Source organism: Ptychodera flava, chromosome 10, assembly GCF_041260155.1.
Source record: "Ptychodera flava strain L36383 chromosome 10, AS_Pfla_20210202, whole genome shotgun sequence".
Taxonomy (NCBI): domain Eukaryota; kingdom Metazoa; phylum Hemichordata; class Enteropneusta; family Ptychoderidae; genus Ptychodera; species Ptychodera flava.
Window position 1 is genome coordinate 6,864,912 of NC_091937.1, and position 26,888 is coordinate 6,891,799.

At 37.1% G+C, this 26,888-nt stretch overlaps 1 protein-coding gene across 3 annotated transcripts in view; it reads left to right on the top strand.

Moving 5' to 3' along the window:
- Positions 1 to 26,888, top strand: part of LOC139141875 (sestrin-1-like) — a 90,548-nt gene that overhangs the window by 30,306 nt on the left and 33,354 nt on the right. Inside the window, exon 1 of one of the 3 annotated variants that reach the window (XM_070711631.1) lies at positions 21,177 to 22,481. The exons of the other annotated variants lie outside the window; for them this stretch is intronic. Coding sequence (XP_070567732.1) covers positions 22,377 to 22,481 — 105 coding nt within the window. The 5' untranslated portion in view covers positions 21,177 to 22,376. Of the gene's footprint in view, positions 1 to 21,176; positions 22,482 to 26,888 lie in introns of those variants that run through there. 3 annotated transcript variants of the gene reach the window in all.

Genomic DNA, 26,888 nt, shown 5'->3' on the forward strand with positions numbered 1-26,888 from the left:
ATTGTGAACACCACAATTATCTCACAATTTCCCCTCATGCACAGTGCCATAATTTACTGTTAGAATCAGTGAAGCTGTATGAGGAACCTGTGCTGTCTAATGGAATCAGGTATAATATATCATTCTAAAGTTGATCATGGAGAACCTGCATGTGACTCATATTAAATTTATTCTTGCAATCTCCAAATTAATACATGTAGGTAGTTTGTTTCTAGAAATAGCATGCATTTAATACATGATCAGTCAATAAATTATGCATACAAGTATATGCACACAAACTGTTTATAAGTTATTAATTTTCAGAGAATTTTTTAAATGGTAGTTGCCCTCACAAATGAAAGTAATATTGCTGGGCTTTTTAGTTATTTAAATAAAAATGCCGTGTATTCTCCAGACCTGCTCAAAATTTGATATCTGAAAGTGTTTTGGATGTTGAATCTAACACTTGTTTACTGGTCTGCTGGTACTTGTACTGAATTGCTTTGCCTTTCTCTGAGTTGAAATGGTGTGAAATCAGTTTGTGTCTTGTTGATCAACATTTACCCTATAATGTGCCAACATGACTGGTACTGAATATCATCATTGCTTATATAACTCAAATTTGCTGCCCATACTCAGGGATTCTCATCACGTTCTGTGACGTAGACGGGCATTCGCTCTTGAAAGAAGTACTTGCTATTTTTTGGTACATTTACTTGCTGTATGCTTCTCCGCATATCGAATTCAAGTGAGGGAAGTTTTTCAGTATTATTCCATTGGGGATGTTCAACCTCAATGTTCAATTGACCATGAATTGTGTGGTGAATCTTCTTTTCCGTTTCATGCCAATGTGAAATGGACCTTCCATGCAGTGATAGCACTTGCCCTAAGGTATATAATATAATGCACCACTTCACAACTGGTCACAGTTATTGCAAATTGCCTTTTATGTGTGTTTTTATGTGGTGATAAAACATGCTGTATAATCCCCAGAGCACATTGTCTGCGGCACTTATTCCCAGACAGCACTGAAAACGCTGCACATACTTGCAACCACAAAACCAGAGTCTGCAGTATTTTCAAGCCCAGTAAATCTGTCACATGTCTCTAGATTAAGCCTGCCACATCATTTGAAGCAACAAAATTGTATCACAATACAGTGTAGGTATGAAACAGTTCAATAATTCAACATCAAAGTTTTGGATCACAACAATAGAATACTCAAAAAAAAATTCAGTGAGTTGCAATTCATGTCTACTGAGTTACATTCCAGCCACGTAATTGTTTTTGTCGAATAATCAGTCTTTACATATTACTTTATTGTATTTTTTTTATTTGTGTTGAAACCGCAAATATTTGAAACATCTCCACCTTGTCTTGCCTGCACCAGACAATAAAGCTATAGAACGGGAATTTCAAAAAGTGTTTATTTTGATTGAAATATATTTACATAAACTATAAGGCACATTGAAATTAAATGATTCCATAACAGTATTTGTTGAATAATTCATACAGTAAGAACTGTAAATATGTTGTTCCATACAGCTGAGTTTTCCCAATGTTTTAATATGAAATGCAACAATCCCAATTCTGTCAAAAAGTATTGTACCCCGGTACATGTATGTAGAGTTAGTGCGCTCATGCTAGCTCATAGTACATTCTATGGAAACTAAATATCTTGGAACTCCTGGAAACTAAAATTGGAAAATCTAGACAGCGTTAGCACATACCAGTACAGTACTGCTGTTTCACAAAACATGATTTCTGTGGAACACTTCAAACACACACAAGCATACATAATTGTGGTGTACTTGAATATCCAGTCAAGAGATAGCCTTCAGAAAGAAAGCTGTTTGCAGAGTGTTGAAGAAATTCTATACCAGTGACAAAATGTTGACAGAATGTCGACAGATAAAGCCTTGGGAATAACATACAACAAACAAGGCTGGTGTGGTTGGTGGTGTCCTAATACAAAAAAATTGCTGAGCAATGGGAGAGAGTACATGCCCAAGTTTGATGGATGGAGAAATGTCTTGAAAGCCTCCACCCACTGAAAGCATAGAACTGTACACCGTACAAGTCCTCTGAACTTCAATCTATAGTATCTTTTCCATGAGCATCATAATATGCAAATAATTGATTGATATCAGAGAGAGAGAGAGAGAGAGAGAGAGAGAGGAGAGAGAGAGAGAGAGAGAGAGAGGAGGAGAGAGAGAGAGAGAGAGGTGCGGAGGGGAGGAATGGGTGAAGCTGACTCACGGGATCTACTTGCAATCAAGGACAGCTGGTGCAATTTAATCTTTGTGAAAACATGAGCAGCTATTGTGTTGTCAGAAACTGTATTGTCACTTGTTGATATCACTCTTGGTCTCATTGTTTGCAAATTAACATTGTACATTGTGTAAATACTGGACAATGGCCTTGCCCATTACTGCTAGACTTGGACATCTATCATCTATTGTGAGTGGGATGGAAGGTGTACCCATAGCCAGGTCTCTTAGATGAAACCCAAATCACACAATAGAGTGACTGTCAAGGCTCCCTAGTGAACGGAATGGCATACCGAGTATCTGTAAAGCTGTGAGTTAGTGATGAGAAGAAATTGAAACTCTAGATGGTCAACAAAGAGTCATAAATAGGTATAATGATGGTATAAGTCACTGCTAGAGATCATTGTGATTCTTTGTAAGTTGAGTGGAGACCATGAATGGCAAGTGGCTGGCTCTCTCTAAGTCTAAAGAGTAGCTCTCTCAAGGTCTAAAGAGTGGAGTCAAACAGCAGACCAGATTGTACATACAATTGTTAGAGACTCCTAGAATGCTATTAGAGTGTTATAAATGCACTTCTATAGAAGCCTTTTAGTCTTCTTTCTCTGTAGCTACCTTCCCTGTGCTGTAGCCCACTGGCCTAGTTTCAAATTTGTTCAAAGCAGGCCGTCATTCCTATATCCGGTTGCAATTGTTCAGTTTCAAGCCAATAATAGTCTACCCAGGCATATATCCTGAATGGCTTGTCTGGGATCATGGCCTACCATCCTTCTGCTTACATGCCTTGGTGTCACGACTGGTTCAGAGTTTGTTAACCATTCAGTGTACATGTACACACCGATCTACAACACTGGACCTGTATACAGTTGTTTGAAATAGTCTCTGAGTGACGACTTGTTTGTAAATTCACAGCTGAAAGTTTTATAGCTTTTTACTGTTTTTGGCACTGATAATCTTAGGAATGCGTGCCTATAGCAAGTTACATGGTGTACTTGTCCATGTGCCATGTACTTTGACATAGAGATACACTAACAACTCCCCAGGAAGCATGTTGTCAAAGCAATGAAAGATTTACTGACTGGTAATTTTGAATCTCTGGTCACCCAGGGAATTTCTACGAATGTCAAGTATTTAGTAGAACTGCATCAACATGCAAGCAGCATGCTTGTGTAAAAATTGCAAGCCATAGAATGTATATGGAAGCTATGGAGAATGTGTATTGAAGCCATAGAATTTGTATTGAAGCCATAGAATGTGTAATGAAGCCATAGAATATTTGTGGAAGCCATAGAGAGTATATTACCACTGTAGACTAGGGGACCATTATGTATGTCAATTAACACATGTGAAGCATATTTCCATCTTTAAATGGAACATGCAAATTGGTATCTGTAATTTGAGAGTCCAGAAATCGGAGCATAATATTTTATATATCTCTTTGATGTCAAATTCATCTTTTGCAGACAAGCAGTTTGTTTTACATAATTGTACTTTTAATATTTTATATATATGTGTAATATATGTTTAAAATTTAAATATTTAATATATGACTGCATAATATGTGCAGCTGTTGTATAGCAGTGACCTTGACAGTGAATGCCAGCTGTGTGTGCACTGTTGCTTGCATTTGTCTATCTGTGAATTCTTTAAGTGAGCCAACTGCAGCTGCTGGTTAAATACTGGTAGTCTGTCAGAAATTGTTAATTCCATCAGCATTCTTGAACTTGTACATGTCTCTGTCAATGTGTAGAAAAATAACATTTCAAGACGGTTGAATGTCTTCGATATCTTAAAGCTTAATCCAAACGCCTAGAAATTTCTTCTTCAACAAATGTTGGGTAGAATAGTTTTCAGTATTGAAATTTCTCTTCAATAAGTTCCATTTGAACTTATTCACATGAAGCACATTGTTTCACTACCCTGATGGAAATCTCTGAAAACCATTTTGTATGGATATGTAATCATAATGGAAAGTGAACTTTTTATGTAGAGATAAGCCTTATTGCAATGTTATTGAACAAATTCACGACCATTAAACAACTGATATCAGTAAAAACAAAGTGGAAAGGTAGAAGCTCCATGTTGTATTGGAACTTGAAGATTATTGTATAATCAACTTTAAGGATCCCAAATTTAAAGAAAAATCCAAGATTTCAGTAGGTTTGCTACTTAGGTGTGAATACTTTGGTCCATCCTATTGTTTTCAATAAGTTGGTTGTTACCATGTGCATAAAGGCAGGAGTTACATGTTAAAAAAGATGGTTAAGGTGCATAGATATAGTGACCATGTAGTCAGGTATGTACACATTTGCTGAACACTGTGTACATTGAGGATGTCTGTCTATATACACTGTGTCATCAATCCCTCACTGACCTATTTGAAGACACAAATAGCCAAGATTTACCTACAAATTGACAGTATCGGTGATAGCTACACTATCATCTTTCCTGTGTCTGAGCAAAGCTCAATTAAAATGTTATACCACCAGCTGATAAGTACATCATTTTCTCCGTAGGAGTGTTGGTATTTCAAGCTTTCATGGTGCCAAATTGATATTACCAATACATGTAAATCATCAGTAAATGTGGTGATATGGAGACAGAAACAGAGGAACTTATCACATTTTAAGTGAATAGTCTTTATGTCCTGCTGAAATATCCTGATGTTATCTGGCCCTCGTTTTGAACTCAATACTAAAAGTCATGAGTTTGAGACCAGGATAACGCATAGACTCCAGGCAATATAAGTGGTTTCTTGTTTTACAGGGGTTTCTGGGTTTTTGTCCAATCTTTCTTTTGCAAGCAACATGTGTTTCTTTCATTAGAGAATCTTAAAGTCTTTCAATTCTACTTTGTGCTTACGATTCCTGCATTTTAGCCAGACTTTTGACCTACAACCACCTTACAAATGTAATACGATGTATGTCCATACTTCAAAGTCAGCAAGTTGGAATCACACAAATTTGAATCATGGCTGGAGTTCCAGAGATGCAAAATTATTTCTAATCTGTTCCAAGGCACACTGTTTTTCTTTATTGGAGAGTACTACATTGTACATGCACTGTTACAGTGTTAGTGATTTATACCTTTCTCTGTTAATCTTTACGCTGATGGCAGACTCTGTATCATCAATCTTGTATGCCCTACTTCCTTCTCTATTTGTAAAGTAGTTCAAGTTGAAGCTGTACAAGGTCATGGCCATTGACAATCCCCAGGGACTCATTAACCAGGAATGCTGACAGCCTGTGATTTATGCACAGGATAGGGACAGGATAGGAACAGCTTTCATGAATCAGCCGTTGGACTGTCTCTGATTGCTAACAGTCAGGCCTACATATATTTGATTTTAGCCCTGCTTTTGTTTGATTTGGTATCTGATGAAACTCATTCTGGAATAGTGTAATTTGTGTTGTTTGCAAATTCCATTAATTGTCTTCCTAATATTTTTTTTCACTGGAAAAAGCTTTATTCCCGGAGTTCAGCAGATCTGATCTATGTTGATTTGCTGTTACACGCAACACAACTCATCTAACAAGTAACAACTAACTTTTACCGTTTCATATTCTTTGCTCATAGGAACTTTTCATGATTCTCTAAATTTTATAGTTATCAACGAAAATGATGTCAGTGTGACGCAAAGTGTATCAGTTTGATTGTAACATTCTTTATGGTTGTATTTATGTGGCTTGAATCCAACTCTCAACTCAGTTTTACTGCTCTGCTGCCTACTCAAAGCTAGACAAACCCACCTTTTGGGCTCTTTGTGTGTTTTATGGTGTATATAAAGGTGTAATGTGCAAACGCTGGAGGAATGACATTGAGGTCATGTTACTGTACTGTCTGGGAAAGGTGACAAAATTCACAGCCCAAGGGACAGAGAGACTGTTGTGATTGCTGTTTTGTTGTTATACAAAGATGTGGATGAAAGAGACTTGCAGCTGGAATATAGGCTTTGAGGTTACACAAACTAAATGAAAACCTGGGAAAGAAAGAAATTAGGTTATTAAAACATGCAATGTTTTCAACTATTACAGAGGTAGCAAAATAGCAAATACTACTATTGTTGAACTTTGTATGTGACCCGTTTCCATCCAACTGTAGCATCAATTACCTGGTAAAGTTCCAATTCTGTTCATATCTTTATACTCAAATACATGGATCATTGTAGCCAAAGTGATATTTTATCATTTAGGTTGTGTGATTATTCAGTTGGAGCAATTATTGATCAGGGCTTTGGGCATGGCATGTTTGATGGGTAAAACAGATTGATTGTGGCAGAACTGTAACATTGGTTTGTTAAATAGGTGAGATTATAACTACCATGTTAATTGATGCAACCTACAGGCAAGTTTTCATTTTTGAAATTCTAAATCACATTTTTGTCTCATTGTCTACAAATTCTCTTACATAAAAAAATACATGCATAGTAACCATTGTATTGAGAGCAGTTATTCAGTTTATATCAAGAGTGTTTTGAGAAGCTGAGCTGAGATGGGAATTATGTAACTGCTGGTCATTGACACTGACTGTAGCTAGCTAGGTTGTCTCCACCCTCACCAACACTCAGCTAGTTGTAAATTAGTCTGCAAAGACTTGTAAAACTCGTAAAAAGACCATAGGTGAAATGTTTTGGTGTAGATGGTATGACCTGTCCGACTGTATGTAGCAAAGAGGTGTCCACCCATTTTGAAAGTTTGTGGTTCTACATTCCGTCATTCGGCAGAATTTCCACAAAAGGCCTGTCTGGAAATCGTTCATGGAAGTTTCCACTCATTTGTCATTGAAATGTTCAGCCACACACATGTACATATACATCATGACAAGCTGAATTACGCTAGTGATTAATGACACTTACGCTATAATTGGAAATACTGAAGACCTTTTAAAATATCTCTTTGCTGAGGTGCCCAGAGGCATCTCCTAACATCTTTATCATCCCAAAGCTGATAGCATAAACCATTATATGGAGAGACAGACTTTAGTATTTAGATTTACAGCCATTCCTTTGACTGTTACCTCACCGGAGTGCCTACATCTTATGTGCACCATGTGTAGAGTGTGTTTTATAAGCCGTTTGATTCACAGTTTCATTTAATCTCTCAAGTTTCCAAAGTGATATCAAAAGAGAGATATTTATGCCCTGTATGTGTAACACCAAGCCTGGAATGCATCTAATGCCATTCCCTTACATTCCAGACTGATTACAACAGACTATTCCAAAATTGTTCTCTTAAAGATTTTATGGCAGAGCCTCTTAACAATGTACTTTGGTATCTTGTAAGGACATCACACCTTACTTGTTGATAACTACCATACTTTATACCCACAGATAAATTTATACATTTTATTGCTAGAATGAAATATCATTTTAGTGAATATTTAACCCTTTTCCTGCCAAGTTCATATTTCACCATCAGGTCAAGTTTGTGAAAACTAGTTAAGCACGATAAGTTCCATTTGATGCATTTTAACAAAAAATTGAACTTTTGAAGGCCCCTGAAATCACAGATACTGTAAACATGATTTTTATGGACTAAAGCTGTTGGAACAGACCAAACCTAATGGGTGGAAATGCACATGGTTTGGCTGAATACTGCTTTTCACTGAGTTGGCTGATGGGAAAGTGATACTATCTGGCATGGAAACATGAAGGTTGCAGTTATTCAAATTGAATTTCACTGGGTTGTCAAAGGGTTACCAAAGGATCAGGTGAATTATTTCATATTCAGAGAGCTGACCCACTACCAGTTTACTGACCTAGTCAGTGTTGAAAAGTGCAGTGACTTTTGACTGAATGAAATGACTGAGTTTATCTACTCTTGAAATACCGGCTGATTAAATTATTAATAGCAATATGCAATTTTGAAGCCAGGATTTGCTTTCGAAATCTGCTATGCAAACCATGGGGATTTAGATTTTTGTTTTGTGTTTTATTCCATTCCTGTCGTCACAAATATTAAGTAGGCATTGTGTTAGCAATGGTATTGTGTTCTCACGATTTTATGATATTGTACAGAAAATCGACAGACACTACTGTGAAATTGCTGAAAAGTGTGATTAACGCTGCAGGCAATTTTGTTTTATCGTCATTTATGATGATTCTCCGTATACCGTAGTCACTCTGTAAAGGTAAATTCAGATTCATCTGAAAAAATTAGGAAACTGAATTTCCGAAAATGGAAACCATTCATCCATATCCTGTGAATTTTGGTACAGCCCATCATTCTCAAAATAGTAGAATTTCTTTCTGTTTCGGGAGGGAGGAGGTTTGGGGAGATATATCACTTGCAGTGAGATTGGGTTACAATTATTGCTTTGAAAATTACTGGTTAGCCTGATTGTGCCGCTAAATATGGGCATCATGAATATTAAGTAGTTTGGTGTGGATAATGTTGCAAATGGTAGCCAATGAGGTAGAGTCCTGGTCTTGTCGAAGACATCATCTTTCATCAGTTTGCAACCATGCAAACGGAAGATTCCATGATGCAGGTTTCTAGATATTTTATTCAGGATGTACAGACTACGGGTGGCTGTTCTGTATTGAAACTAGGAGAGCTGTCATTTCCTGACTTTGTAAAAAGAAAGGAAAGAAAAAAATCCTCAGAGGGAGAAAGGAACCGGACCTGCACATCTTCCCTTTTTCTCATGGAAAAGGGGAACAATCTATGGATATCTGATGAGGCAATTTCCGATGATTACTCCTCAATCTTTCCCCAAGTTCATGCACATAGTTTTTGTGACAAAAATTTGTTGTGGTTATGTATATTCATTGAAATGGATGTACTCAAGTCATCTTTAATTTTGTTCAGACTCATCTGCTGTCAAATTCATCTACGTTCTGTTATGTCTACTCATCTCGGCTTGTTTTCCAGATAAAGATTACTATAAGGCTTCCATTTAAATGAGATAACAGCTGTGTCCAAACTGCATTGGTATTGCAAGACAAGATCAGAGGAGACTATTCTCAGATATTGAAGTCGCTTTCTGCTTTCATTAACCTTTGTACATATGCTATTCATGTATGCAGATCATGTGTGGCACATTACTGCCATTGAATGCCAGAGGGGCTATACATAAAGTCTATAGTCTTTGACATTTTACTTCTATCACGCTCAGAGCTCTCAACCAATGGTTTGACTTTTTAGTGATTTTTATACCAGGAGAAATTTTATACTGTGGCTTACGTTTCAAATAATCTTCACAATTTAGTCTGTCTTGTCTTTCGCCACAAGAATTCATTCAAGATGGACAATTTTGTGATGTTTAAGGAGTGGAAATTTTGATTAATGAAAAAGTTAATGAGAAATCTTGTACTGAAATGAATATCATGATTCATACTTCAGTTTTACAAAGGCTGCCCTCTCTTGGTGACCTTTGGCTTTCCTTGTGGTGACTTATACTAGTCTTTCATGTTGACAATGATAGCCCAGCCCATGTTGCAAAGATTTGAATCTTCCCACAATTGGCATCGATTTTCACAAGCAGACATTTGTTATTGATTGCTCCATTAGATGTTGTACATTCAACTCATGCCAGATCAATTAATTGAGTATCTACAGTATACCCAACAGTGAAGAACACAGATTTTATGTTTCATGATGCGGCTTTTTGTCGTGGAACCAGATCTACCAACAAATAGCTCCATTTCCTCCACCATCAATCATGTTTCAGTTACAAAACTGACAAACAAGCTAATTGTCTGTTGTCATGACAGCATGATGAAAAATGTGATGATGTCTAAGGAAGGATGTCACTTTATCACATATTGATTGACTTCGAAAGTGATTCGCCTTGGCAGTCTTAAACTTTTATAAATCACAGTGAGTCAGAACCACCATCCTTCGTATTGACACCAGCGTGTTAGTTTGTGTGAAATTTGTCATCTCCACTTTTGTAATCACAACAGGGTGCACTCTCACTGCAGCAAAGTGGTTTGTTTGTTTGAAAGCTGTTATCTCCAGTGGAATACCGGGACTCTGCTCATCAGACAAGCAGACACCCGGCAGACATTGATGGAGAAGAGCACTCTGTTTTGATGAGAGGAGATAACATTGTACAAATTGCTTTTAGCACCATCATGGAATATTAAACTGTCTGTAACATACCTACATGTGCCAAATGTCTGGCCACTGAGACACATGCACTTACACATGATTGCATGCCCCATGATCAGGTGATCACTGCCTGCATGAAAGTAAAATTCTAGAATATGTAAGGTTCAAACATAAATAATATATTTACATATCAAAATAATTTGTAATATGACTGAAGAAAGAGGCAGGCATTTTTTTCATATTTTCTCCTTGACGATAAGAAATTAAGAGGATTTGTTTTTACAATGTTAGTACAAGTATTGTGACTGTCTGTAAATCCATGAAACTTGTGATTACACATTTCTCTGCACAGTTATGCAATAAGACATGTTAAGATTTTATTGTTTTAACTTTGAAAGACATTTCTGTCGCAGAATGGCTATATCAAACACTTATAATGTTAAAATTGTCACTTCTACTGAATAGAAAACCCTCTATCTTAGCAAAGAAAATTTGTAGATATATCACAATCTTGTCATAGGCACTGGTTGTGGAAATATTTTTTGACCCATTAAGAAAATACTGGGCTACTGTAATTCGCAAAACTTGTTGGCAATTTGTCAAAATAGGACGGTATTCTGAATCAGTGATATGTCGTCACTATTAACCCATAATAAATGTAGCTACACAACCACAGAAATGCAAAACAGTGTCCTGACAGGGAGATTCCAGATACTGTGTAAATGTGAGTTGTACCAGCCATCAACACTTTCTCCAAGGCTTGTCTCCCAGTGACTTTCAAGCAGACACAGACACACAAATCAGGATATACATGCATGTACTACTGGGAATATATTAAGATACTGATCACAAAAAACGCAGTGGAGAGATTTAGTAGAGGCGTGATTGAGACAAGCACTAGGAGAGAAAGCTGTACTGAGAGTAGTTGTACTTTAATGGAGATGTACAAACAGTGATGCGAGAAAGTGTTTTGAAGAGACTGATAGGCAGTGACGAATATGCCGTAAAAGGCCCTTTAAGTTTGTAAATTTTTTTATTTGGCAGAAGCTTGACATGTCATTTTAGTAAGCGTCATCAAAGCTTTATTTGCTGTGACATACTTTTAGATGTGTTAAGTTTCAGCAGGTGTCTCTGTATGTTTGTCCTTAGATTATTTGAAAACATAAAATGTTATACAAGTCAATATTTGGACACATATCAAGTGTATCATTTAGATTGCTGCAAAATGTGCATTTGTAGATAAAATGTGGTATGCAAATTATGGTATGTTATGTTCGCACCGTAGTTAAGATTTCTTATTATGAATGGAATTTACATCATTACCTCAACATCACCAACAGTAGTTCTGTCACAATGATGAAATTGATCATACAACTCTTTATGTTGGCCCACGGAAGTCTGCCAAAGCATCACTTTTTCTGTTTGTTTAATCAGAAATCTTGGTCAAATATTTAAGAAGTGCTGGAAAGTGGCACAGCCCGTCACAGCTGTTTAATAACTTGGAAGGAGTAAGAGATCTCTTTGTATTGTGACGAGCAGTCTTGAAATATCTGTCATTTTATCGTAGTTTTTGCATGCTGGTATTCAAGTTAGCATGTCAAGTATGGGGCACTCAGTGTTTGTAATATTATACATAATGCAACAATAATATGAAACGCGGCCTTTTGAGGTAAATATTATTTCAGAAATTGGCGTACAGTTTCCCTACTCAGTTTATAGGCATAGTCACGGTCTCTATACTGTTTTTCTAGGGTTTGTCTTGTGAAAATGTATGCACCTGTTGTTATTTTTTTGAGTGAAAATACTTTTTGTACGTCACAGAGATTGAAGTTTGGAATTTGACCAAGTCATTTTGGAACTATTTACTATTCCATTGCAAGGTAATCCTACTTTCCCCTAGTTAGTGCTGTAGTGAATTAAGTGATTTCACTGTTGTATAGAAAGTGACAAACTTGTTCAAAAGATGTCAAAATCCAAAGCAAATTGCACAGAATCATAAGAAACCATGGAAACTGCAATAATTTGTCTGCACAGTGCCATCAACCACTCATGGATTCAAGAGACAAAAATACATGTATATGTTTTCGTTGACCTCTGCATAAATTTTTTGTGAACCAGGTGGCTCATGCAAATACTCTGTCCAACTGGATGGATTATGGAAATTCTTCAACTTGCAATCAAATCATGTTGCACTAGTTGTGAAACTTAACAATTTAGAGAATATAGATAGGTTTTGGTAATGACACAACAATCTAGTAAATGTGCTTGATATGCAACAAAATAGTTCATATTAATTGTATTTACAATTATTGATTAATTATGTAATCTTGTGATAATCAATTCATTACCAATGTTACATGGTGATAGTAAGATATTAGGTATCATGCTGTCTTCAATTGCAAGAATGCTCTTACATATATAGGGCCAGGACAACCACAGTGTCACACCACTTTGAAAATAGGTGCTTCAATCTCTGTCTGTCAAATCACGCTGACCAAATCATCAGCTGCCACAAATCAGTATGTACTTTATAGGAATTTTGCAAATAATACAGTAAGTGATATCGTTAAAGTGTGAAGAGCTCTAGTCTTTTGGGAGTACGTGCATGCCCGCATGTGACCCTATAATGCCTGTCCAATTGGCTGTGAAATGATCTGCTTTGCATACTGATTGGCATGCACTGAGATTCTCCCCAGCGTTGTGGTCAGCCATTTATTGAATTGCAATATATACGTCTTGTTTTGTGTGCAAATAACCATCCCCAGGGAAGTGTTGAATTCATTCCAAGAAATATAATAGTTTATTTCAATGGGGCTGTTGTAAAGGGATACATGTACTTCCCTACTCAAAATAATCCAACAAAACCTGATATCCTAGCTACATTGAAGATCTTTTTCTTGAACTATTGATAATATAACCTGCTGTAGTTGTGCAGATTTCTGATGGCTGTTCACAATGGTTAATTAATTGTAATGACCTGTAAAGAAAGGCAAAGTGTGCCGCACACAGCACCACTTGCAAGTAATATGAAAGTAAGATAACCTTCCTCTACGGTATACCTTCTTTGTGTAACCTGGATTTTCAATAGGTCTGCACCAAAGCTTGATGATCAAAGGTTTATTGTCACCCTGGCATTTTGTATATTTATGTTTCAGAGGAAAAGTTTCTGTGTCTTTTTATTATCAACAAGTTTTAAGATATTTCTTTCACCAGGTGTGTTTTAAAAGCAAAAAAGTAGACCTGCGTTTGTAATGAAACATGACAACTAATGTACCTGTTTGGAGAGTTAGAGAATCAACCTTTCCAAAACCTATGAATGTATAGATCCTCACACTTGGCAGTGGAAAGTAACAGGTCTCTCACAGAGGAGGACGCATGGAATTTTCAACAGCAAACCGTTCTTTTCACTGACTTCAATTCTAGATTGAACAGTGAAAAAACAATGGTGATAAAAGCCAAGCCAGGATTGTCTGTAAGGCCACTCTCTATTACATGTGTACATGTAACTCTCACTTGTTGTATTGATTGTTACTTCTCTCCATAACAATGGTATCCAATCCTTGAGATTATGCATGTACAGGTATGCTATAAGACTGTCTATACATGTACTTTTAATACATTAACACAAAGTCTGCAAGGTTGTCTGTTCTGTAGATGCATGTACCAGTGTAGTACAAACTTTGCAAAATGCTCTGTCTTGATTGGTGTTCAATACTGCCTTTACCCAAATGAAAATATTGATTACTGATGCTTTCGGTGTTTTTGCTTCAATGTGACATTAATGTTTTTCAGTGAATGTGCTTTCCTGAACGTTGAAATGTGAAGAGAAGCCATAGTTATGTTTTTAGAATAAAGTGTTTGATTGGTCAATAATAAATCTAATTCTATGAGTAAGGATAGACTGGACTGGTAGATTTCTGTGATGTAGATAATTTTGGCCAATGAAAACAGGTGTTTCATAATAGTTGTTCACTGTGTACACCATCCAGTCACAGTTCCTTTATCTTTGGTAGAGTGTTTCATATCAGCTGCAGATAATCAACTGTGTAAATATTGTCGTCAATTCTACTTTTAGCAGGGACTTTTCAGAATATTAGTTGATGATTATGCAATGATGTGGTCGCTGATGGTGAGGTTTTTGCTACTCAGAAACAAACACAGCATAACATGAGAGTAAAGATTTCATTGTTCACCATTTCCAGCCATCTTCCGTTTCTCATTTGCCTGTCAATGACTCTCATTCAATGATGATAACCATGTGGCCACTCTTGACGACAAATTTGAGCATATCTGTCAATGTACAAGGGGAATTTTACAGAAGTAAATATAGATGTACATGTCATCACTTTCACACTGGTACATGCATGGAATAGATCTAGTCTCATGTCTGTACAGATAACAGTATTGATGATAGACAGATGGTCACATAGCTGTAGAACTGTCAAGTCAGAAAGAAATGGAAGCATTAAGTTATTAAAGTGACCAATCATGCTTGGTTTGTGACAGGATATTATTGTCTAGCTGCACACTCAGTCTGTCAGTCTGTTCAGATATTGAGAGAATGATCTCTCAGTACAAATCACAATTGACATTTAGGTGTATATCATTTTGTCTGAGATATTTTATTCTTATATTTTGTTTGTTGACACATCGTAAGTTGTGATTGGATGGATGACCTCATCAGATATTCGTCATGGCCATGATTGGTTAAAGTTTAATTCATGAGTCTGCACCATAATGCTGCAGCTACATTTCGTTCATCATAAATTTAAACCCAGACATGAACAAAGTTTTTGTAAATGCATCCATGAGCCCTACTAAATCATCAGCACAGCCGGCAAATTGCTACCTTCATGGGATAGTGACCTGAATTCTAATATGCATTTTAAGAGATAAGAAGTTATTGTACTGGCGCTGCCTGTATAGAAGTCAAAATTGCGGAGAATCTTAGATACTGTGACATTCAGATGAGTTCAGCAGTCGTATGCTGCTGGGCTGACTGTTCTTATTATTATTGAATGAGGGAAGAGAGGATAAGTGTTGGAATAAATCAGACCATTGCGTTCATTTGTCACTGGGGCATGGAATAAAGTGAAGCTGACACTGACACAGAGTACAAGCATGGCCGCTTTGATACAATTTTTTTGCCTTTGGTGATGAATCTTTGGAACAAGAACCATTTTCTTGAAATTGTCTAATGTGTAGTGATTTTCCCAGTGATATCAATATGTTCATGGTTTGCTTTCTGAAAAACTGAGTGGCTGTTTGTGTTTCATTGCCTGTTTTGGGAATCTCCAAAGGTGTACATTTACCTTCCCTTTCAAACTTTTACTTTTCCCAGAATTCAAATGAATACTTAAATGACATAGGACACCTTGCCTGTCTTAGATCCACTGTTTACAGGGTTGTTGTAGCAGCCAAATCTGGCATTTTTGAAATGTTTTTCCTAAACAACCATTTAACATTTTTTGTGTGTATCTGTTTTGGATTTTGACATGCTGAAAAGTGCCTACATGTAGTACTAAGTTGATATAGCTCACCACTGATGTTGTAGAAGTACTCTTGTAATTTGTGGTAAAGACATGCATTGCTAAGTATCAGGGATATATACAGTACAAAAAGGGTTTCCATCAATGCAAAATATCGTGTCCAAGTCGTGTTTGTATGTCTGTTGTCAACCAAGGTGAGTGGTAATGTTTTTGCACACGCTGATGTACAGCATTCAGAGCAAGTAGTGAAGCATATCAAAGAGCATTTAATTGGTTGAGATGTATGGCTTCAATAGAGTATGGATGATTTATTGGACCAATCGGAAGGATGTTTATGTTTTGTAGAAGGTAAGCCATAGAACTGTCTGGAACCTCATCATCTGGCAAAGCTGGTGTTCTGTGTAGTCATCCTAGGGGAGTCATGTTGGTGATGTCATCAGTAAGCAACGCTACGTAACCACGCTATCACGAATGAGTAGTTGTGAAAGGTCATCAGTATTTATTTGCAAGTTGCCATCGTTCTGATTGGCTGGCTGGCCTCAGGTGATGTTGTGACTGTAATACCTTCAAAGTGATGATTTATAGACTGAATGTTACAATCAGACTTTTTGAAAATTGTCAACAGTTCGTCATCGGAAATAGCCTTCCGCTTTGTGTAATGTTTCATGCAATTAAACCATAGATTCTCACTGAAAAAGCACAAGAGAAACAAGCTTCATCAAATACAATAGTGCTTTAACACCGCAATTGAAGAACTTGAAATAATCAAACATACATCATGCAAATATAGAGCTTTTCAGATGTAATTTCCTGGCAAGTTCAACAAGTGGTCACAATCAATGTGTCATGTACCAGTCCATTATGACATGTAACACTTAATGGAGAAAACAGATACAGGGAGCCCATGCTCTTTTAGATATGAATTCAGCTAGGTAAGTGTATCATTCAGATAGGCTATCTTATCAGGGCTGTAATAAAACTATGCAGTAAAATTTTCCTAGGCTGTGTTCTGTGAGGAGGAAAGTCATCTGACAAGTATTTGTTCAAATATATCAGATTGCATCATGACATGATCCAATTGTGTATTAAAGGTTGCTTTAAAAGTTGCAAGGTAAATTTCATTGTAGCTGGAGACCTTTTGGGCAACTGGCGTGTTTCTGATGAATACATGATAAGAAGTGGACCAGACTGATGTCATGTATCCATGGCAATGCGACCTTCTTATAGTATTCTCACATCAAACCAGCTTCTCAGCTTCACTTTTTTGTCTGTATTCTGTTGATTTAGTTCAATGTATAGTACAAGTGTCAACTCAATTGTCAGGTGAATAAATTACAATATTACAATTATATTTTGATATAATATTTTTATATGAGTGAACAGAGAACAAGAAGTTTGGCCAGTCTATGAAGTGACTTCCTCTGTTCACTTGTGGCCAAACATTGAAAAGTAATGTCACATTACAATTCTGAAAGAGAGGCAGGAAAATGTGTTGATAGAATGATTGTTTGTAACAACAGTCAAACTTTCAAAGCCATGCAAATTTAACCTTTAGGAAAGTGGAGCCCTGTCATATGCTGAACGTCACTGTGTGTCTGGCTAACCACGGATGTTGACAATGAGATCTGACCATCGCTGCTGCTATCTGTCTTCTTACAGCTCTGTCTTGCAAGACCAATAAGCTCTGGTGTGTGGTCAGGAGTACACTTCTTGCTTTTGTTGGTGACTGAATGATAGGTTGCTATGTGTTATTGTCATGGTGACTGCTTAACCTATGGTTAACAACAAAAGAAGAGGTCTTGATAGTTATCGTTAATAAATAGAAAATAATTTAAAAGATTTGTTTAAAGACATGATCGCGAAACGTTGTCTGTAAAACGTTTGACGGAATCCTATGCTAATAGAATATCTAGAATAAAGGCCAGAGACATGGTGTCTAACATACATGTACTGTAAGTCTGTCCCTTGTGCTGTGAAGGAACTGTTGAATAACATTGCATGATGGGAAGGCAGGTATACAATGTGAGTGGTGTGTCCATGCAGTGTTGTTTTTCATGACAAAGTACATGTGATAAAGTATCCTAACAAGTATGTGTCACGTACAGTACAATTGAACCCTTTAATTTTGCTGTTTCATACTCTCATATTGTACTTTGATATTACGTGCTTGCAGACAAAGACAACCTTTGTTATCCGTTCCTAATCGCATTTGTGCTGTTTGCAGTTTACCCAGCCAGGATAGCAAACATCTTATTTGTAAAAAAAAGCAGAGGCAAAACCTACTTCGGTAACAGCTTTATTCATCGCTTTGTTCATCTTTCACTGACAGGGATAATAAAGTGACTCTGAGAACAATGCCTTAGAAGCTGTGTTTTTCGCAAAGCTGTGCATCACGTCATGGGATGAACGATATCGTCATAAGGTGACTCACCATAAGGGTGCAAGCTTGACAAAGTTAGGATAGAGACTCACCCAGCTGTGCAGTTCCTGTGAGGCTTTCACAAAATTTGGCAAACCCTACTAGCCAGTGCATCCTGTCTATTTACGTGTGTGATGACATGATACACTGGCTAAACTTTAACTTGCATTGACGTTCACTCACTGAATCCCTGGCACAGGGTTGGATGCAGTAGCCATTGCACAACAGAAATATGACCACATCCTTGGCAAGCCCCATCTCATGAACACATACAGAGTTATCCCTAGCCACCACAATGGTGTGGTGCTTATGTTTTTTGCAAATTTAGTGTGGAGTAGCATGGACATGCAGAAACTCAGGTTCAATAGATAATGAAGGGGCTAGGTGTAGGGTACCCTGGGACAGTGACACAGATATGACCATGAGTAGAGTTGTACACTCTGAAAAGGTGTTGCAGCAAAAGGTTGGATATGTTGAGTTTCTTTCAAATAAAAAGGTGTAAGTAGGTTGCAGAAAATTTCTGTGTCAGAGAAAGTATTTTAAATCAGCCAGAAGTAGGTTATTGAGGTAAATGAGTGGGCTTTGCAAGGATGTAACGGGTGTTACCATGGAGTGTTACCGCCGTGGTGTTACTAAGTAATGTAATATCGGAAAAAGGAAAGTAGGCCGTGCAAAATGCAGTCCCTAGATCATGGTGAATGGAGGGATAATGAGATTCATCTCAGTTGGTAAAAATATAGCATTGTATGCAAATTATGTTTGATGGGGTTCTCATTTCATATTCATACTCATAGGCTATCGTTTCATCTCTGTGTATTTTTAGTAATCGGTATTCTATTTAAATATACCGTTGCATTTCTATTCAACTGTGATGATTTCCTGTTTTCATCATGATAGTTCTAACTGTGTGTATGTCTTTGTGAAATGGTTTTCTGTGTGCATTGTTCAAACCATGTGTCTGAATGATTTTTGGGTGTGGAAATTGAAAATTTGATTGAATGTGAGAACGAGGCTATTACCCTGCCTCACATTTGCCAGTAGACAACTTGTGATATGTAGTTAGATTGGTTTGAGCGCCAAAGTCAATATTTCAGCCAACTTTATTTTCAGATGCAGGCATTTTTTTTACAGTTTTCCCAAAATTCTGATTAATAATATAGCCCATAAAAAATGACATTTTGGTCCAAAATTATCAAAATATTACAGAAAATTTCATGAAAATTGGTAAAACGTTCCACTAGAATTTTGGTTGGAAAAATTACAGCTCTCAAAAGGTTAATATTCCTAGCGAAAATTCTCAATTTTGGGTTATGTTAATGAGGTGTTGTACATGCTGATGCAATCAAATTTGTCATTCACTATTAGTCGTCTAAATATAAGATATCACATACAAGTGTGAGAGAAACATTTATTCATTGACAAGTGCAAGGTATTGATTCAGCATCTCCAAGGACTGGTCACTTCTAACTTAAGGCTCCTTATTCATCAACCCACGGTCCCTCCGGACCATTATCAACCCTATAATGTGAAGGTTTGGTTGCAGTTCTATTGTGTTCAAGGGTGTCTCTGGACCTTGCTACTTGCAAGTGGGTGGTGAGGGGTGAAACGGTTCCAGTGTATACATCTACAATCATAGACTGTCTCGCTTCTACTGTCTATGTTACAATAAGGGTATTCACAGTGTTTTTAGAAGATTGAGCCACGGTCCCTCCATGATTGAACTCACGTGTTTGTGAAGGCACATTCTCCCCACTATTAGCTGCAAGTCAAAATCTGGTCAAAGGCTGTCAGTGCACAATAGAAATCCTATGGTTTATTTCAAGTTCACAAACAGATTAAATTGATAATCTGTCTTCTTCACCTTACTGGCCAATCACATTTGAATATAGCCATTGTGTGGAATCCTAGTCTGTGTATTCATCTCATTGAAAAGAACTGGTCTTTCTGCTATCCTTGTGGCAAATACTGGGCCCGGAAGAAGTGACAGGAATAGCTCTGATTTTCTTCAACCCTTGAAAATGTCCTTTAGGTGTCCGGTTTTGTCTGTGGCTATTACAGGTGACTTTGTCCTGGTATAATGCTTACAAATACTCCCGTGCAAATTGAAAATTTATGCTACTGCAGTCTTATGAGTGTATGTCAAAAAACAGCTATCTTCGCTGTGAATTATAAATAGGCATAAAAAGACTACCAGCTTTACTATTTTGAAAAGAAAATTATGTATTTTATTTTCTAGAGGTGAAATTTATAACCCACTATTAACCTGGACCATGAAGGTAAAAACAACCCTCCATCAAATGGAGCCTTGACAGGATGTTTTTCTCACATTTCTGTGACAATGCTTTGTAAGTTTCATAGGGTGCAGAGACTCATTGTGTTTTTCACAGATGCAAAGGTACAAATTTTGACTTGCTTTGATGATAAGAGGAGTATTTCCAATGACATCAAATATTAGATATTGAGGTAATAAAAGACTACATCCATTGATAAACAGAAAGTAAGCGACTTTACCGGATGAAAAATTCAATGGAAGACAAGAGAACAAATGGAGACCAGTAAACCAACACGACCATACAATATTGAGCTGATGCAATCGCAGGTACACGCATGAAAAATTAAAAAATTCCCTGTGTAAATACTATGACCACCCTCACACAAGCCCTCATTAACATTACTGATTAGATTTGGATGTTAAACAAAGTGAGGGGGAGGAGACTGGACGTCAACTTGGAGTTGTTTGTCAAGACTTTGAGCACCTATCAAAAAAATAACCCCCAGCTATTTGTACCATGCAAATTGGACATGTTTATCTGAACAAGGATGGGGGTTATTGTTAATCATCAGCTGTTGCAACACACCCAGCACACACCCCCACATTTCAGCCAATCCCAGTGACGTAAATTGGTCCCATGTCAGCTTACAGCCTCCTGATTGGCTGATGAGTGGGTTAGCTCATTTAGGTTAAGGGTCACATGATCAGGTCCTTTGTGCTGAGGGAAGCATGAAGGCCACCCCATTGACAATCTCCTTTGTGGTCACGTCTTTTGGCTTGTCGAGGAACTGCTTGGGCGTCCTTTGGAAAACATCTTTGTAAGAATTTCACCTGCCTGAAGAGGTTTATGCCTGTGTGTGAGAGAAAAAAATTGGACTCTGTGACAAATACCAGTATGTCCTCGTGAACTGAAGAGAAGAACACAGCTCTATTTTAATACCAGCCGGTACAGTATATACTTCACAAGTGTACTTCCTGTGAAAATACATCGGTGATTTTCAAAAGGACTTGCCACAGAGTTGGTGAACTTGTTCTGCTACTCAGTGACCACAAAGGACAGTCCAAATATCAATTTCCAGTCACTGAGGAAGATGTTGGACTGGTGTTAGCCTGTAATACACGTACCCGCGGTCTTTGGTGAGCAACAATACCTCAACTGGAACACTGTGACGTGTACATGAGATTTGCAGCGCCAATGCTTATGTGTCAACCTTATCAGTAGCTCACAGCAGCTTATGGGGAGTTTTGCTGTGTTGACTTAGCTATCAAATATTAACTCATTCACACCACATTATTAGACCCAGGTCAGAGCCATTTACAGAAAGGGACTAACCCCACTGCCATTAGTACTTCCCGTGGACTACAGAACACACGAGTGCTGAATCACATTTTGGATGACATCCTGTGTCAGAGAGGAAGTTTTGGACTTACAAACTTTGCTTCAACGAGCCAGGCTGTGCATATGTGAAGATGTAACAACCATTTCATAGACAGTGAAAACGGGACTACAAAAATTAGAATCCAGGGTAACGATTGTTCACAGTCACGTCAACGGGAGACCTCAATTTACAGAACATTTTCATTCAGATTACATATTCTCATCCAAGTTGTAAGTTTGAACCTGAAGATCTAAAGCATCGTCAGCTCCAAGACTTAAAACAGCTCTATTTCATCTACCGAGTTACAAGACATACTGCCATATACTTAAGTTTAATGTAAGACTTCAGGTTGGCCACAATTTGTAACAGAAGAAGCGAAACCAAGCCTCAGAGGAGACCAGCTATATTCCAGTATTTACGAGCAGTTTTAGTGCTTCCACAACCGTGCAATATTTACATCCAAACACAGGTGCAATAATTTACATCTGAAAACCCAAAAAACTATAAAAACACAATAATGGCTGTATGGTGTGATGGTCCGGTCAATGTCTTTGATTACTATTTCCTTCGGGAGGAAAATGGCAACTGTCTGTGGAACGCCAACAACCACAACGACAATCAGGTATGGATGCCAATTTTCATTCACATCAGGTATTTTCCTCTGGCAGATGTATATTTTGTGTTTTTTTCATTGGATACAAATGACGTACATGTACATTATACATGCATACATATACATGTACCATTTTGCAGGGGATTATGAATACATACAAGCTGTTTCAATACAAATCAGCTGACATCACCATGGAGATAATACTCTTTGCCACATCTACAAAGCTGAAAAAACTACACTCTATGATCCTGCCATTGCACTTTTCACTGAACTTTCTGTGCATTTTTATAATGTTTAGTCTTTCCTGTATGTTCACAGTGCAGAGTTCACTTCATTGATTTTTAAAGTAGCTGTAAGTGTCTAGTATTGTTTAAACCAGATTGAGAGAGCTAGATGTGTTTGAATTTGGCTTTGAAAATGTTTGTACCAGTATGTATTGTTGCACAATGCGATAAGCAGAAGGACAAATGTAGAAGGACAAACAGCAAAAAAATGAAGGCCTTTCCTACTGAGAGAGTGTCTGTCTGTAGCTGATAGTATGTCCATGTGTTACCGCTACCAGTATGTAATGCGGGAATATCAATGCATGGGAAATGAAATTAATAATGAGGATTATTTCATTGTGGGACTCGATGCTGATTTGAATAGTGATGCAATCAGGATGTGTCAGTAGAATTTTTGGTTCATCAGTGTGATAGGACTGTAACTGATTTTGTAGCATCAGTAGAATTATATGACTGTAACTGATTTTGCACCCACTGACTTGAAGTGTTTTCTCTGGCACATGGTTTATCAAAAGGAAATTTCTAGAAATTACTGAATTTAGTGGTCTATAAATCATACAATTCAATGACTTATTGTTCACATTGTTGATACTATCAGTTTTAAATCTTAAGAATATAAGAAATATGATAAAATTGTAAAGATCAATTTAAAGATTGTTGATGCTAGTTTGTTGTACAGGTACACATTCTGTTTTGAATTAACTGTCACAATGTGTCTATCTTCTTGTAAGTAAGCTTGAGGCTAATGACAGGACAGAAAGGTTGTGTGGTCAGATTAGTGGTGGTCAGTATGATAAAGGTGATAGAGTGTCAGTTTTATGGTGCAGCTTGATAGAAAGATACAGCAGTTTTGTACTGCGAGTCAGGAATTGTCAAAGTTGATTGTGAAGGAGCTGGTAACAAACCTGTGACCACATTGTGTTGTTTTCATCAATTCTGGATGACTTGACATTCAGTTATTGTTTCAGTGGTCAGTTATATTTTAATTAGCAACACGCTGCTAATTACAGGTAATTGAGCTGATTTCTGCTCACTCATCTACTGTGATTCAAATTTGTCGTTAATTGGTTAACAACAGAGCATGCAAGGAAGTGTTTGGCAGTGTAGCTGTTTTAATTCAATCTTCCCTGTTTACAAGTGTTGAGTCCCGTCTCATGCGTCATTGAAAAGCCATTAGGATTGATTCATTCAGTGCTTATGGAGGGGTCAGAGGCAGTTACTTCGCTGTCTCTGGAGAAATCAAACTAATTTATCAACAGATATATATCTCTATAATTAGAATTTCATTAGGGAATTTAAACATAAATCGATTTTGTTTTAGTCCAGCAAGTTTAATGTTCTTCAATTAGACAGGTTGATTAAAAAATGGAAGGAGCCAGGCAAGAGTTAGTAAGAGAAATACCATACGCTGTGATTGGCTTGCCTCCATTGATTGTTGTGGGCTTCTTTGCCCCATTCTTCCACCGCCCCCTCCCCTTTTTGAATTGTGAACTCTTATGTCTTGCAATTCATGAAAACTATTGTCAAGGGGAGAAAGAGATACAGGAATTATGAACATTAAAACCGTACATAGGGTTTCAACAGAAGACAATCAAGAGTTGTCACTGTGTGGTTTGAATAGCCATGAATGAAATTTCCTTGGAGTCACAGTACAATACTAGTAATAATCACATATCACCTCCAGTCTTCTGGAATCACTTGCCTGTCAGGTTTTCCTTCTATTCCATCATCATATAAACTCCATGCCTAAACTGTTGAAAAGATAGTAATTTATCTGAAATTTTTGTGACATCAAAAATTAGCTGAAGGGGCTCACGTCTGCCGGCTATACCACACGTGCATCTCGTTGAGATTTGTGCATGTCACATGTGATCTTTAAATTCTCTGCAAACAATGCTAAAGGTCTCTGACATTGGTTTGTGGACAATAGGGCTTATCTCCAACAATGCCAAAGCACCTTGAGACAAAAAAAACACAGTTATTTTTAACTGCTCAATGGTGGAGTTAATTATTCAAAGCTATTGCCCAATGCTGAACAATAAACGTGTAGGAAATGCACCAGGTAAAAGAACATACAGTTATTGGATAAAGTTGAATCAGATGTGAGTGTTTGCATTGATTATACCACTATAATGCATTGAAGTGTCGGAGTATTACTTTGTCTGTGAGATTATTATTTTGGAAAACTTTGTCTTGTCCTTTTAACTTTCTGAGACTGAAAATTCTCTACAGCCTACCCTCATACATGCAGATAGGAACTGGCCTGTACTGAGAATAATGAAGATTCTGTACTCTATTCTGCTACAATTGCGTAAATTGAGAAATATCACACAATAAGTGCTTTGTAAGTTATTGGAAACATCCACAACATTATTACTGTATTATGGCTGTTAGAGAGCTCCGTAGACATCTCTGTGGAGTTTTTGTGTTAGATGGTCACAAAACATCATATTCATATGTGTTTGAATCCGATACAACACTTTCAGATAGCTGAAATTCTTTCCTCATTGTTTAGCTTGAAGAAATGAAATCATAGTTAGTTTTATGCTAACATAAGCAGAAATAATATCAGCTGTTATTCTGCAAAAGAAGATAAGACTTATAATGATCCAGGGTAGTTTAATTCTGAGTCTTTGGCTATCATGTGTCAGTGTCAGAAAAATACTGATATAAACATCATTGTCTTTGTATTTTCACACGTTCAAAATGAATTTTAAAAGGCAAAACAGAAACAGGGAATATGTATTGCAAGTGGAATCTGATTTCTGTTTTCGAAGTTTATGCCAAAACTGATGAATGTGTTAATGAGAACTTGGCCAAGGTACTCTTCTTGATTTATAGATGCATGGTAAATATATTAACTTATGCCTGCAAAAATGATTCTCTTTGAACAGTGGAATGTTTATAGTCACTGCAACAATATTAATGCACATTTTAAAAAGGTCAGGATCCTATTTTTTCCCAGCGTTGTAAGTTGATCCTCAAAGTGAGGATTGTGTGAAGTGAGACACTGAGAATTACAGGGAGCAATGTCTCCAGGGATTAGAATCAACAGGTTTCTAAGGCAGATAATCTCAGCTCTTATGAAATTTTGGAATTCTTCTCAGTCTCTGAACTTTAACTGGTTCAATCTTAACATGCAATGCCTAATGGTAAAAAATAAAACCCTTTGTCATATCTCTGGTGATCAGAATTTGAATAAAAAAACTGTGGTAGTACTGGTGTCTTGTTTGTCCATATAAAATGCTAGACAATCCTAATCACATAAGCCCCTCATCACATTGTTAATAAAAGGTTCAAAGAACCAGCTGTCACTAAACTCTATTCAAGTTGCTTTGTCCTTTTCTAATTGCTCACTGTATGTCTGTAACCCAAGCAACTCCACCAAATTATAGAAGCCTGATTTGAATAGTGTGTCTCTAGCTTCCATAGGATGCTATATGTTGGCTGCAAAGCTTTGTAGCACTCACTGTGGGTTTTACAGAAAATGTTTTTCTTGAGGGGATTGTATTCCTCAGGGAGATCAGCATATACTTTGATGTTTATACTTCTGTGGATTAGATTACCCTCATAAAAAGATGTGAGATGTCTTAAACCCTCTTGCACATGGCCCACATTGGTGTGAAATTACATTCAGCTGAAGAGAAAACCGCCCACTTTTGGAAATGACAATAGAATTACCCTGGTGGCAATGCTATTGTTGTCGGAGTTCAAAGTTGAACAAAAAAAAAAAATAGAATTTTGAAGTGCATTGCTTTCTCAAGTTACAAAATTTGTGTTGATATTTATGAACCCTGGTCTTTTCCTGTTCAATTGTTTGGTGGTTTTTACCGCAGTGCAAACAGTTGATAGTTATTTCAACATACTGTAAAACTTATCTGGTGACAAAGCAACTTTCTTGCAATCTGATTAAAATCAGACTGAGAGATTGGTGACGTTTCCACATTGGTCATTATGATTCATGGCTATTCTTCTTAGCTGCTGGTCAGAGAGGTATATGCCATCACTACATCAGATTTTCAATTTGCATATTGGACATTGCCATTGGCAAAATGAAGAACAGTATGTGTGTGGGCAATTTGCATGGGTGAAATTTACCAGCTAACTTACGCAGGCAGCTAGACGCCAGATA